This window comes from Mytilus galloprovincialis, chromosome 14 (assembly GCF_965363235.1).
Source record: "Mytilus galloprovincialis chromosome 14, xbMytGall1.hap1.1, whole genome shotgun sequence".
NCBI lineage: Eukaryota > Metazoa > Mollusca > Bivalvia > Mytilida > Mytilidae > Mytilus > Mytilus galloprovincialis.
In genome coordinates this window covers 17,848,626-17,862,059 of record NC_134851.1, presented here as the reverse complement: position 1 = coordinate 17,862,059, position 13,434 = coordinate 17,848,626, and the positions used below count along the sequence as shown (strand labels likewise).

At 32.2% G+C, this 13,434-nt stretch overlaps 1 protein-coding gene across 1 annotated transcript in view; it reads right to left on the bottom strand.

Annotated features, from left to right (window-relative positions):
- Nucleotides 1-13,434, bottom strand: part of LOC143058756 (hemicentin-1-like) — a 48,699-nt gene that overhangs the window by 15,047 nt on the left and 20,218 nt on the right. Inside the window, exons 2-6 of the mRNA XM_076232203.1 lie at nt 13,208-13,237; nt 11,951-12,255; nt 6,724-7,032; nt 4,268-4,573; nt 1,671-1,976 (exon numbers count right to left, since the gene is read on the bottom strand). Of these exons, the coding sequence (XP_076088318.1) occupies nt 1,671-1,976; nt 4,268-4,573; nt 6,724-6,916 (805 nt within the window). The 5' untranslated portion in view covers nt 6,917-7,032; nt 11,951-12,255; nt 13,208-13,237. The remainder of the gene's footprint in view (nt 1-1,670; nt 1,977-4,267; nt 4,574-6,723; nt 7,033-11,950; nt 12,256-13,207; nt 13,238-13,434) is intronic.

Genomic DNA, 13,434 nt, shown 5'->3' with positions numbered 1-13,434 from the left:
CTTTCTAGTGTATTTCATTTTACCATTACATGTATAAAACATAAGGGATGACTTAAAGTTCAACAAGATTAAAAGAAAGGTATTGTACGTTTGCAATTTAGATTACACTTGGTATCAACACCTATATGTATATATGTAGTACGACAGTCTGCCTTTTTGAAAAAAACATGCAACCACTGATAATGACTGATAAACGATATATAAAAATAACAAGAAGTGGTATGATTGCCAATGAGACAACTATCCACCAAACGAAGTTGATGTAAGAAATTATAAGCAACCGTACGATATTCAACGATGAGAAAATCCATAGTCGACATGATAAACATGAATCACAGCCTGATTTATGATAAAACATCATCATGATAGATCAACGATTTCTTGCAGTTTCAAAAAGTGGAAATGCATTTTGATTTTGTTCTTAGTATGATTTTTATACCGTCATTTTTGTTTCGCAATACAACGTTAATTATAAAATAGTTTTTGTGCTTGTGTTTTTCCCCAATTCTTCCATCTTGATTTAAGTTGAATGTTCATCTCAGCTACACTTTTTTGTATTCGCTTAAGTTTCTGTCAAAACATTAACATCATAATTGAAGGGCAATAAATACTGAAATATACTTATAGAACATTTCTGTCAATAACACCATGTGAAAGCAACTTTTCTGAGACCTTTTACTGAAAGCTCTCAGGCACAATAGGATGGGTTTCTTCATGTGTTGGTCACCATATTATGCAGCCATTTTGATTCAACCATTTCCACAAGAGTTATTGGTTATTAACTATTATTTGTATTATTTTAGAATAACACCTTGTGAACTCATCTGAGAGTGTTTGTAAAAAAAAAACTGTCTAACTGGTGCTTTTGTTTGTCATCATGTGTTATTGGCCATATGCTATTATGATTTTGATCTGACCATTCTTCGAGAGTTGTGGTAAAAACACTGTGTGAAGCAAATACTCTAATACCATCTTACAGAAAGCTCTCACAAGCTGCAGTATTGTCCACTACATGTAAATCCATCTCACAGCTTAGAATCAAGTCATTCAAGACATTTTCATTAACTTCTTCCATATCATTTGAAAAAAGTTCTCAAAGTTCCTGAGGAGCGATAGGCTGTACTTCAGAAAAAAAGAGATTCTACAGTGCAGCGACGAGTTCAGAACGTTCATACTCCTTTTACATCTTATTCTCCTCAAGAAACTGTCAGAAACAATTACTTTCAACTGTAATTATTTTTTTAGGGTCCAATGAGTCTCTGTTTTACTACAATTAATCAATGGCTGCCACGTGAAACCGTTGGGATAATTTTGTGTACAAACAAAAAATGTCGGAAGCTCTCTATACTTTTCTATTTATATTTTTTTGTTCAAAGAGGTAAAATCTTGAAAACTTCGAATAAAGGGAATATGACAAATTTAAAGGAATATGATATTCAGAGGGGAATTTGATGTTTTGATCAACGTAGGACAGTCTCGACCATTGAAATTTGTTAGCTATCAATATTTTCATATAGTGGAATTATACCTTTTGAACATGACTGCAAGGTAATATAACAAGTGTTAAGAACATACCAAGGTAAATTTAAAATGGGGAAAGTTCATTAATCAAACGCTTAACCATATCCATCAATTAATCGAATGATAATTTCTTCAATAAAAGAACTTACTTCCAGTTACAGTCAGAGTAGTAGATGCACTGTGTCCAGGTCCTACACTGTTAATCGCAAAACACGTGTAAGTTCCTGCATCACTTTGCGCTGCATTGAATATGGTCAGAGATGGTGTAGTTTTAGTACTGCCACTGTATTTGTTAGTGTTTGTTGAGAATGTAATTTGTTTTATGTCGCCACCAATATTTCTTTGCCAGTAAACTGAGTTAACAGTGAGTGTAGAGGTAACAAGGCACTGCAAGGTCACTGGGATACCAAGAGTGACAGAGTATGACGACTGTTGTACCGAAACAGTTGGTACATCTTTAAAAGAAATAAAATGTATGATATATTAAAAGGCAACCCAATAGGGAAATAAAATGTATGATATGTCAAAAGGCAACGCAATAGGTAAAATAAAATGTATGGTATGTCAAGAGGTAACACAATAGGGAAATAATATGCAAAACACATGTCCCTTTCCATGTTATAGAACAACACTAACAAAATTAAGTAATGTTCATATCAAACGAAAAATCTATTTTTCCAATTTGCAAGATTTCAAATAAACCTAATTTAACTTTAAATACATTGTAAATCGTAAAACAGATAAAGGATAATCAAATATTTCAAATAGGGAAAAGAGAAGCGAAAGATGACAACGTCAAGGCTAAACATGCAAACAAAAAACCACAGATTAAGAATTTAATATGGAAAACTAAAAAAAGCCAACCATTAACGTGGGTGCTCTTAGCTGCTCTGGAAGAGTATGAGATCCTACTCCACGTGTGGCATCCGTCATGTTGCTAATGCAAGTACAGACCTTGTAACCATTATAATGTGGTAGGTCACATTCAGGTAGAAGAGGACGGGATTGTATTTAACCAAACCTCTTTGTCACTTTCTAGACGTATGTGACGATATAAGACATACTTAACATGTGGCATCCGTCATGTTGCTAATGCAAGTACAGACCTTGTAACCATTATAATGTGGTAGGTCACATTCAGGTAAAAGAGGACGGGATTGTATTTAACCAAACCTCTTTGTCACTTTCTAGACGTATGTGACGATATGAGGCATACTTAACAGTACCTGTTGTATCTTTATTTAAAGGTGGATGGGATATATCCGTTCAAACATAGTCACCAGATTTTGTTATAGATAATGCATATTTTAAGATTTTTCTTGTCGAAGAACACACCGAGGTTTGTCAGGATTGGTCCAATGAATGATTGACCACAGGGAGACGAATATAAATACATGTAGGTCAGAGTATTATTTCCTATTCAGTATGTATCGTCCTGAGCATGCATGAAATATTGCCACTGGACGTTAAGCAAGCAACCACAAATCAATCAAACTATTCAGAGTGACTCAATAAGATTTTTTTAAATCTTACACACGAATATGTTAAATTTGGCTTTATTTTAAGATCTGCATTGAAATTCTTCTCACATATATGATAATGTCTCTGTATTGAAGCGATAAATTAACAAATTTCACGTTATATTGTCTTAAATTATAATGCGGGCAAGACGATTTTTTCTACACCTATCATATGCATTGATCGAACTTTAAAAAATACATTCCCAAATCGGCAGCAAAAAACGGCCAGACGAATACAACTTTGAAAGAAATTGTAGATTGCATTTCTTTAAAGGAAAATAATGACCTCACACAGGTCATTATTTTATGCCTTGAAACACATTTCATTGAAACATGGTATCGTCCGGATTGATTCTGAGAAAGAATGAACTATGGTTCTAGTATATAAGAATTATTAATAAAAACAAAATCATCTATATAACAAAGAGTCATTTTTTAGAATAATTATATTTGTTTGTTTTCTGGGTAAAAGATTCTAAAAACTGTTTGTTAAAGCTTACAACGGAGATATTAAAACTTTTAAGAAATCAGTCATTTCTATTCCTTGATTATTTTTTGTACTTTTTTTATAGACAATGTTTTGTTTTTGTATTAGTTGTTATTAAGACGAAAAGAATCAAAACAAAGTTGCAAACAAAGATTCACAAAACCAAGGGACATTTACATCAACAGTTATACATAATAGATAAGAAACAACACGATCTCCACAAAAATCCAGGAGTGAAATCAGGTGCTCCGGAAGGGTTAAAACATAATGTTTTCTTTTCAATAAATGTATTTACTTAATGTCAAAATAAAATATATAAGTCTGGTGCGGAACTTATTAAGCTCTTTTTGTGCATATCTGTAACCATTCCTACCATGCTTTTCTAGCATTCATAAATAGGGAGAAGTTGCTAGCACAATTTGTCTTTTTGCAATTGAGAAAAGTCCAATAACTTCAGTAAAATATGACAAATCGAACTGACGATAAACATGGAAATGTGACGACAAATAATTATACAATGTACCAAATATGCATCTGTATGTCACACGTTCTTTGAATATTGATGTGCTTCAGAAGAACTAACGGACGGCAGGACAGAAACCATTTTAAACATATCGCAAGACGTACGTGGAAAGAGCATTTGGATTTGAATCTGACTTAAAAAAAACACTGACAAAGTAGCATATCATCATAACTGCAAGGTGAAACCAATGGATAATTTTGAAAATAGACCACTTACTGCCAGTAACAACGAGAACTGTTGTTAAACTATGTCCAGTTCCTACACCGTTTTCTGCAAAACAAATGTAAGTTCCTACATCCCTTTGTTCTGCATTAAAGATGGTCAGAGATGGTGTGATTGTTGTAGTGCCGCTGTATTTGTTGGCGTTGGTTGTGAATTTAATAGTTATGAATCCATACCTCCCCCGCAGTGTCCAGTATACGTTGATGAGAGGGAGTGTAGAATTAACAAGGCACTGCAAAGTCACAGTCTTACCTGGACTGACAGAGTATGACGACTGAGGTACGGAAACAGTTGGTATACCTAAAACAAATATATCAGAAGGCAACACAATGAGAAAAATGTGTCAAATACATTTTCCGTGCAGAATTTGTTTTATAGCGTAACATTTACAAATTCAAATTTTCTTTAACTAAAACAAGACTGGAAATAGCTTGAGTTATTTTACAATTGATGCTGATGGACAAAATACTCAAGCCCAAAGAATGTCATTATATTTTTTTGAAGTTCCGAGTCTGACAGACTTTGGCATATTTGAATACTCAACTTATGATGTAAAGATGTTAATACTCCTTTAGAAAAAGCTTTGTAGATTTTTTTTTTAGATTGATAGTATATTAATAAAGGAACCTAAAACAACAGATAAAAAACAAGCCACTGAAAATACTGCAGTGAATGATTCTCTCTAGATCATGTAGATTTTGTATAATTTTACTATCATGACAAAATAACAAGGATTTTATAAGATTTTCATGTTTGGCATTTTAAATATATGAAATGATATTGAGAAACGAAAAAGTAGGGGTTAGTGGCAAAACTTTAATATCATAACATGGAGAATTCCGTAAATCTGTCAAAAAATTACAAAAGCCAGAGGAGCGAACATCTTTAATGAAAAGTTTAACTTAGCTCATATTCCCAACTTATTTGTTACACACCCTCTTGTGTTAATGGTGTTAAGCAATCATATTACGATATAAGATCTACTAACTAGGTAGCTGCTGAAAAAATTAAATTGTTACTAGTATCATCATGTATGAAAAAAAAATGAATAGTTGGAAGAAACTGAGAAAAACAATTATGACATTGAATTAATAAGAAATATTTTTGCTGCCTGTTTTCTATAAAATTATTCATTTTCGTAAAAAAATTATTTTGTCTTGGTTATCTTTTCAAAAAAATAAATCCTATATGAGATATTATTTTTGTTTCATTGATTGCTTGTGTTATCATCTGAAATTGTACATGAAAGTTAGGTAATATTAAATCATTTTCGGAAATCTAGCATTCTCTTACATACATGTAGCATAATGAGGAACATAGAATTTCTGTTGATTCTCACCAAAAAAACACAGTTCATTTAGAAAATGATCACTTTCGAACACTAAAAAAGAAGTTTATTTGTGTATATTTTACAAAAGTGTCTTTAACGTTTTCTGTTAATCTCTGTTTAACAACAACATAATTGTCAGTAATATTCAGACTAAAAACTGTATCTCTTTGACTAAGAAATCTCAAAGGCATTTAATTTGATTTGCCTGTTAAAACAGATAATGACTTTAAGGGAGATGTGACATGATTTTTATCATTAAAAATTATTTACTACGTAAACATAAATTCATTAAAACACTCGATAGTAGTATAAGTGTCAATTAAATGATTATAGTTACAAATATTGCCATGTAAAATATGCCAAAGTTGCAAAAGACTGAGGAGATTGGGCCAAATAAACCGCATGCAAATTAGAAAGGCTTAAACATCTACACACCAAGTATCATTGAGGTACAATAACATGAATTAGAAATAGTTTCTCTAACTGAAATCATCACCAACTTTCCCATACTGTTGACGCTGCTGCTAAAAACAGAACGGCAAAAAGATTCGTCGAGGCGAGACAAACAAATATAGAATTCAGGGCAAATAGTCTTGTATGAGTCTATTGACGGTTACAATCATTCTGATGTATGAAAAATTTCATATTATGCTGATAATTTTTGCTATTTACATTTTCCTTAATTGGTTATAGTTTCTATAAAAAAACACCAAACAATCGGTTAAAGCTTCATTCAAGTGATGATCATCTTCACTTCTTAAATTGTTTTCAGTCTACTATAGTTACCGCCCAAAATCAAAACTGGGTCAAAATCAATATTCAAAGGCAATAATGCTGAAAAAACATGCATGATGACAAACAATATCTTCAGGTATGAGGGTTTTAAGGCAAAATATTTTCAGAAGAGTTGCGATCAGAATGTGTAGTTGTAATAATACTTCAACATGTAAGTCCTGTTATTACTGAAAAGGGGTCAAACAATAATGATGGAACACTATGGTCAATTAATATGATATAAAAGAAGTCAAATCAAACTGAATATAAGTGATGCTGACAAAATAGCAAACATATTACGTACAAAAATAAATTATAGTGTAATGTTTCAAAAAATAGTCCTTACTTCCCGAAATAGACAGAGCAGTAGTTGAACTTTGTCCAGTTCCTATGCCGTTCATAGCAAAACACGTATAAGTTCCTACATCCCTTTGTCCTGCATTAAAGATGGTCAGAGATGGTGTGATTGTAGTGGTGCCGCTGTATTTGTTGGCGTTGGTTGTGAATTTAATAGTTATGAATCCATACCCCCCCCCCATCAGTGTCCAGTATACGTTGATGAGAGGGAGTGTAGAATTAACAAGGCACTGCAAAGTCACAGTCTTACCTGGACTGACAGAGTATGACGACTGTGGCACGGAAACAGTTGGTATACCTAAAAAATGTAAATGCATTATACATGAGAAATCAACACAATGAAATAATGTGTCAAATACATGTTCCGTGCAAGATCATAGCACAATGCTCACAATTTCAATGAATGTTAAATCAAAAGAATTATTAGTTGTTCAAATTTTGAAAGATTTATATCATAGCCAGAAATTAGTAGTGGTTTTGCTTATTAATATTCATAATATGTAAATGAGAATTGTACCACGTGATAGTACTTTGAACTGGACTGGCTTGATAGGCTTGATATCATTAAAATCTTTAAAACACGGATATTATAAGTTGCCCGTCACATAGTCCTTATTTACAATCACTTTGATATTTCCGTAGAGTTGTCAGGCGGTCAAAATCAAAACAATGAACGCGAATTTAGTGAATTTTTCGTGCTTTCGTGAGTTTATTCTTCTTATAGTGACATTTTAATTTTACGTGGGAACCTAGAGTTCAACGACTACACATACAAGGTTTGGACTTGCTTATTCTTTGGAAATTCAAGTTTCATATTTCACCCCGGCAACCTGTTTTCGTAATGACCTTGTAAGCCAATTTTCAACACGAAGTTTGCAAATTTGACGTTTCAGCCATTTTAGCCTGTATTTTACACTGCAATGTTAAAAGCCTCTCGCTTCGATTTTTAAAATAGCTCAGGAACCTGTATTTTTGCAACAACAGTCATTATGTTTCGTTTAAATGGTGTATATTGTTGTGTATATTCATTTTCTGCCCCGGCAACCTGTCTATCACTTAAATTAAAATTAAAACATACATTTTTTCAAAATTCCCTATCATTTTAATGTAATTTCCGTGACCCGTATCCGATTTCTTTAGTATAATATTCAAATAAGCAAAGTGGCGTTGATTTCTGGATATGTTACACTTTACTCTCTACTTTAACTACATTGTAAATCGTAATTTACCTCTTGTTAGGGAAGAAAGTACAATGTAATATTAATATCATTTATCGTATTGCAAAGTCCCTGTTTGACACACTTGCGTTTAGGCTTGACATCCCACTGTATTTGGCGAATATTATACCAGATGTCGTTAAAACTAGTTAACATTTTTGAGTTACGCACACCTTTGATGTTTTAAATGAGTTTGTAAGCGTTACATTGAATAAAATTATTGCTAAACACAAAACGTCATTGGAGGATACAATGCCCTTGCTGATAAATGTTCAGTGTCAACTTCACAAATGATACACGATGGTCTTGAAATATTAATTTTAGGTCCTGACGTTGTATTTCTCACCTTAATAACAATTTAAAAAGTAAACTATTATAGGTTAATACTTGTTAGAGGTTTGATTAGCTTTAGAACCAGGTTTAATCCACCCTTTTCGTCTTTAAAAACCTGTATCAAGTCGGGATATTCGACAGATGTGCTGTCTTCCATTCGTTTGATGCGTTTGAGCTGTTGATTTTGCCATTTGTTCAGGAACTTTCTGTTTTGAATTTTCCTTGCAATTTAATGTATTTGTTACTTTGAGTTTTTTTATACATCCTCTTGTAATCTTATCTTTTTAATATTTTTTGTTGAATTAATATAAGATTGTGTTTAAAATCGCAAGATAATATGAATCATTAATGTATTGGAGCATTATATTTATCTTTAACGCCATCCTTGTAAAAATCAAGCAATTTGAAATCAAATGAAAATCTAAGAAATCAATGTTTTTGCTTTCAGTGAATATTTTTGTTTAATTTGTTGTTTTGTCGATAAAATATAATTAACACAAAAACGATACCATTTAAAAAAAAATTCACAGAAGCATTGCATTCGTGTTAATGTTGAAATTAAAACAAATACTGAGAAACCCATTAAAAATTTGTCTTTCCTAATGAATTTCGGTTTTCTGTGAATATCTTGGTTAGTAACGTCTGTCTTTATGTTAATTCATTTCAATAGACAACTTTCGAGTTCGATGCATTTCCGTCAAAAACTTTGGTTTTAGTGAAAGTCACTCATGTGTGTAGATGCGTCATGACTTTCGTTTCAATTTTGAGCGAGTGGTTGAAAATCTATAAAGTTATATTGCACGAATAATTCGGCAAATCAAACTCTCATAATTTATAATCTGCACTGCTGTCATTAGGGAATTGTGATTAGCTAGCTACGGAACAAATACTATTTCTAGTTTACACTGCAAAATGACGAACACTTAGACGCTTGATGAACGTTTGTAGTGCAGGGATACAGGCGAGCCCCTCTATCTGGTAAATGAGGTCACAAAAGCGCTTCTAATTGACGAGTTCCTCTGGTCACGGATGTCCTCGAAAGTGGTCTATTAACTGACAAAGGGGTCATATTCACTTCTTGCTGAAACATTGTTCGAACTAACACATATCATAAAAACGCGGAATGCAATTTAGGACACCATACATATGTTTAGTTAACAATAATTTATCAGTGACGCTCGAATGAAAAAGACAAAAAGGCCAAATACATTTTTGATTTGAAAATTATTCAAAAATCCCAATAACTGACATTAATAAAATTAACGGTACCAATTTTCTTGCACCAGGTGCGTAATGTTCAATAAGATATGACGGTACAGCGTTATCAACTACAAATAATGGCGAACATTTCTACAAGTATGCAGCCGTTCTGTCAAATTGTCCAATGGCAATTGTGTTTACAAGTTGACACTGATGAAAGAGAGGCGGAAAAAAAGGATATTCAAACTCATCAATCAGAATAAACCAACAAGGTCATGGCCTAAAACGAAATTTCTAGAAAAAGACAAATATTACACAAAACATTTCATAAAACAAAACAAAAGTGAGCAAAATAAATCCCACCAAATATCGTCAGTGATCTAAGATTCATAACGTATTAGAAAATTCCTTCCGTTTATGTCATCAGATCCAATGTGATGATATTGTATGGTCAATTACACATGATATTGTATGGTCAATTACACATGTTATTCCATATTTATAAACTTTTAGTAGGTTTATCTATATGAATTGGATTTTCAATAAATAAGCATATTCACCTGCGGAAAAAGGATATTCACCGGGCAAAACGTCGCGTGCTTTTTCGTGGATAATTTTGGTAAAAAAACGTTTGATTTACAATTGCTTTAGGTAAATATTTTCTATTACATTCATTTCTTTCGGAATATGGAATAAAACATTTACTGTCTTTTGTTTCGGTAAATATGTGGTTTTATTGACTTTTGAATTACTGATATTCACTTCGGCCGTTGGCCTCAGTGAATATCAGTTTTTGCAAAATTAAAAACCACACATTTACCTCATCAAAAGACAGTAATTGTATAATATTATATGGTCAATTACACATAATATCAAACAATACAAATGATATTGTATGGTCAATTACACATGATATAAAACAATACAAATGATATTGTATAGTCAATTACACATGATATCAATCAATACAAATGATATTGTATGGTCAACTTCACATGATATCAAACAATACAAATGATATTGTATGGTCATCTACACATGATATCAGACAAAAGAAATGATATGGTATGGTCAATAACACATGATATCAAACGAGAGAAATGATACTATATGGTCAATTACACATGATATCAAACAATACAAAGGATATTGTATAGTCAATTACACATGATATCAAACAAAACAAATGATACTGAATGGTCAACTTTACATGATATCAAACAAACCAAATGATATTGTATGGTCAACTTCACATATTAAACAATACAAATGATATTGTATTGTTAACTTCACATGATATCAAACAATACAAATGATATTGTATTGTCAACTTCACATGATATCAAACAATACAAATGATATTGTATGGTCAACTTCACATGATATCAAACAAACCAAATGATATTGTATGGTCAACTAGACATGATATCAAACAATACAATTGATATTGTATGGTCAACTTCACGTGATATCAAACAATACAAATGATATTGTATGATCAACTTCACATGATATCAAACAATACAAATGATATTGTATTGTCAACTTCACGTGATATCAAACAATACAATTGATATTGTATTGTCAACTTTACATGATATCAAACAAACCAACTGATATTGTATGGTCAACTTTACATATAAAACAATACAAATGATATTGTATTGTTAACTTCACATGATATCAAACAATACAAATGATATTGTTTTGTCAACTTCACGTGATATCAAACAAACCAAATGATATTGTATTGTCAACTACACATGATATCAAACAATACAAATGATATTGTAGTGTCAACTACACATGATATCAAACAATACAACAAAGTATGAATGCTTACTGTAAGACGTTCACCGAAGAAATATATTCACAAATTGTTGTCTTTATTCTTTAACATTTAGTCTGATAAAAAAAAAACAGAAAAATATGGTCAGCTATGTATGGTGGCAAACAATCATACCAAGTATAAGACAATTTGTAAAAGGGTTTCAGATAAAACGCGTTTACTATATTAACATGATGTTATTGTCACAATACTTAAATAATACTCTAAATGGACAAGAATATTATTACAGTGGTCGAACAGAATGATGATACGATATTGAAAACTTTACATTATGACAAACAATGTTACCAAGAATGAAAGTTTAATGTAAGACGAAAGAGTTGCGTTCAAATTGTGTCATTGTAAGAATACAAATTAAAAATAGACAAAGTCATTTAATTTCAGTAAATATTGTAAAATCAAAATACAGTCATGAAATTAGGTCGAAATATATTTCTACTAAGTATGGTCAAACTTAAACGGTCTCGGAGTATTATTGTATTTTGGACGGACGACGAGAAGAGAAGTCATTACCATATCTCCCGACAGCGACCCTAGACTAACTAAAGAAACCACTGACACGATAGCATTATCATTATTACTTCACGGTTTTATCACTGTGCAACAAATCTACTTACTTCCACTGAGAAACAGATTGGTAGTTGTACTTTGTCCAGTTCCTGCACTGTTGGTGGCAAAACACCTGTAAACTCCTACATCACCTTGTCCTACATTAAAGATGGTCAGAGATGGTGTGGTGGTAGTTGTGCCGCTGTATTTGTTGGTGTTGGTTGTGAATTTAATAGTTATGAATCCATACCACCCATCAGTGTCCAGTATACGTTGATGAGAGGGAGTGTAGAATTAACAAGGCACTGCAAAGTCACAGTCTTACCTGGACTGACAGAGTATGACGACTGTGGCACGGAAACAGTTGGTATACCTAAAAAATGTAAATGCATTATACATGAGAAATCAACACAATGAAATAATGTGTCAAATACATGTTGAAGTGCTATATTCCCCCTTTCTTTTCCAGGAGACTGAGGTAACATTTAATATAGAGGTCACACGGCACTGCATTGTCACAGTGTTACCAGGAGTGACAGAATATGACGGCTGTTGTACCAAAAAATATAATGGATAATTTAATTCAAAATAATGAAGACATATGATAAAAATGTGTGAATGTTAAATTAGAAAAAATCAAGTTTTTCAATTCTGCAGGCATTTAAAGACTTAACATAACATCACCGATTTTGAATTAACTGTTTATTCATTCTAATTGAATATGGTTATAGGAAATAAGAAGAAAATCTGACGGAGGCTCTTAACTATATAAAGATATAACAATAACTGAAGATACATTGCATTAATTGAATGAAGATATTCTTCCAAAGATGTTGTATATTTGTTTTGCAAACATAGAAGAAACAGCAGATTTGACCTTTTAATTTCTTTCAGTCTCAAGGAGAAATTCACAGAATCACAGAAATTGTCACCTCACGATCTGCTTCAATACCTAACTCTCCACATAAAAAAAATCGATATCATAGATTATCGCTTTTTTGTGCATTTTTCCTTTGATTTTTTTGTGATCATTTTTCATATCATGCTTCTAGCTTGAGATGGAAAATTATCGCTAGAAACTTTGCAGGCACTTGGCGTTGCTAACAAAATTGACACGAATTTCACTTGATAACGTCGTCATAGGTAAAATAGCGATCAACAGATTATCATTGATCCTCTCAACTTGATTGCCTTTCTCGCTTTTGCCGTCCCGGCTCAATCAAGAAAATAAATCACGTTCAGATGATTATCGATAATCTATAATAACCGATGAAAATATTTCACAATTGAGACAAGATAGCGATAATGTGGCCAAAATTTCTTACCTGCATTTTCCGTTCTAACTCTTTGTATTGCTAAAAAAAAGAATTAAGAATAGATAAGCACGTACAAAATACATATAAATTATTTAACAAGTCTGACAATTTGGCGAGTCATTAATAAAATTGAGAATGGAAATAGGGAATGTATCAAAGAGACAACAATACGACCATAGAAAAAACAGCAGAAGGTCACCAACAGGTTTTCAATGTAACGAGAAATTACCGCACCC